At 46.2% G+C, this 1,375-nt stretch overlaps 1 protein-coding gene across 1 annotated transcript in view; it reads right to left on the bottom strand.

Moving 5' to 3' along the window:
* Nucleotides 1-682: 682 nt before the first annotated feature.
* Nucleotides 683-1,375, bottom strand: part of LOC107577079 (telomerase reverse transcriptase-like) — a gene marked incomplete at its 3' end in the record, with an annotated part of 5,049 nt that continues 4,356 nt past the window's right edge. The window contains exons 2-3 of the mRNA XM_016263193.1: nucleotides 875-957; nucleotides 683-796 (exon numbers count right to left, since the gene is read on the bottom strand). Coding sequence (XP_016118679.1) covers nucleotides 683-796; nucleotides 875-957 — 197 coding nt within the window. The remainder of the gene's footprint in view (nucleotides 797-874; nucleotides 958-1,375) is intronic.

Here is a 1,375-nt window from a genome sequence, read left to right as displayed (position 1 = left end):
TCTGTTCCCCTTTCGGGCTTGAACTGATGGTAAAACTAATGACATTATTTACTGTCTTTACATTTATTTTGAAAGATGAAGCTGGTGATTATGGTAAGGGGCGTTACATTTCCGACGAGTGCTTGCGGTGTTCGGCCAATCACAATGCACTGGGTCAGCTGGCCAATCAGAGCAGACTGCGCTTGTCGGAAGGCGGGACTTTGTAGAAAACTAAGCGTTTGAGAGAGGCGGGGCATAGAGGACATAATAATGTACAGTATTTGAAACAATGTGTTTTTTGAACATTAAAGCATGTCAACATATTCTGTTACACCAAATACACAAAATAATGATCTTTAAAAAAAGCATCATATGACCCCTTTAATGGTTTGATGGTTTTTTGTTTTTTTATGTATAAAGATTTGCGAACCCGCTCTGAAGTTCTGATCTAAATCAATTGATTTTCACTGGAGGAAGCGTTATTATGGATTATGGACTCTATGAAATTTGAGTTAAAAAGGTCTTAATGCTGGATGTGTTTCAGCTTTTGTCTTCTCCAGATGTTAACTGATGGACTGGAGTGCTGTGGATTATTGTGATGTTTTATCAGCTGTTTGGACTCTCATTCTGACGGCACCCATTCACTGCAGTGGGTTTTTTAACTATTTTCAGGACTATGAGGGTGTTTTGTGTATAGTCTCACCCTCCTTTAGCGATGCCCTTCAGCAGTGAGTTTTCCATGTGACCGTAACACAGATTACACAGCAGCGCCGACACTGAAGACCCCTGCGGGATTCCACACACCTGACGGAACATCCTGGAACACGGACACGCAATGACATCATCGAACACGGACACGTGATGACATCATCAATGAATGAAGGAATGAACTCACTTATTGTCATGATGGATGATGTAGCTGCTCAGCATCTTCTGGAAGAACTGAAACACGTCTCCACCTCGGACCTCAGACGAGTGCTGACACACAGACAGACAGACAGACAGACAGACAGACAGACACACACAGACACGCGTCACACACACACACAGACACGCGTCACACACACACACAGACACGCGTCACACACACACACAGACACGCGTCACACACACACACAGACACGCGTCACACACACACACAGACACGCGTCACACACACACACAGACACGCGTCACACACACACACAGACACGCGTCACACACACACACAGACACGCGTCACACACACACACAGACACGCGTCACACACACACACAGACACGCGTCACACACACACACAGACACGCGTCACACACACACACAGACACGCGTCACACCCACACACAGGTCACACAGGTCACACACACACACAGGTCACACACACACAGGTCACACACACACACAGGTCACACACACA

Source organism: Sinocyclocheilus grahami, unplaced genomic scaffold (genome assembly GCF_001515645.1).
Source record: "Sinocyclocheilus grahami isolate Dianchi unplaced genomic scaffold, SAMN03320097.WGS_v1.1 scaffold5055.1, whole genome shotgun sequence".
In the NCBI taxonomy this organism is placed as follows: Eukaryota; Metazoa; Chordata; class Actinopteri; order Cypriniformes; family Cyprinidae; genus Sinocyclocheilus; species Sinocyclocheilus grahami.
This window is presented reverse-complemented; position numbering and strand designations above follow the sequence as displayed.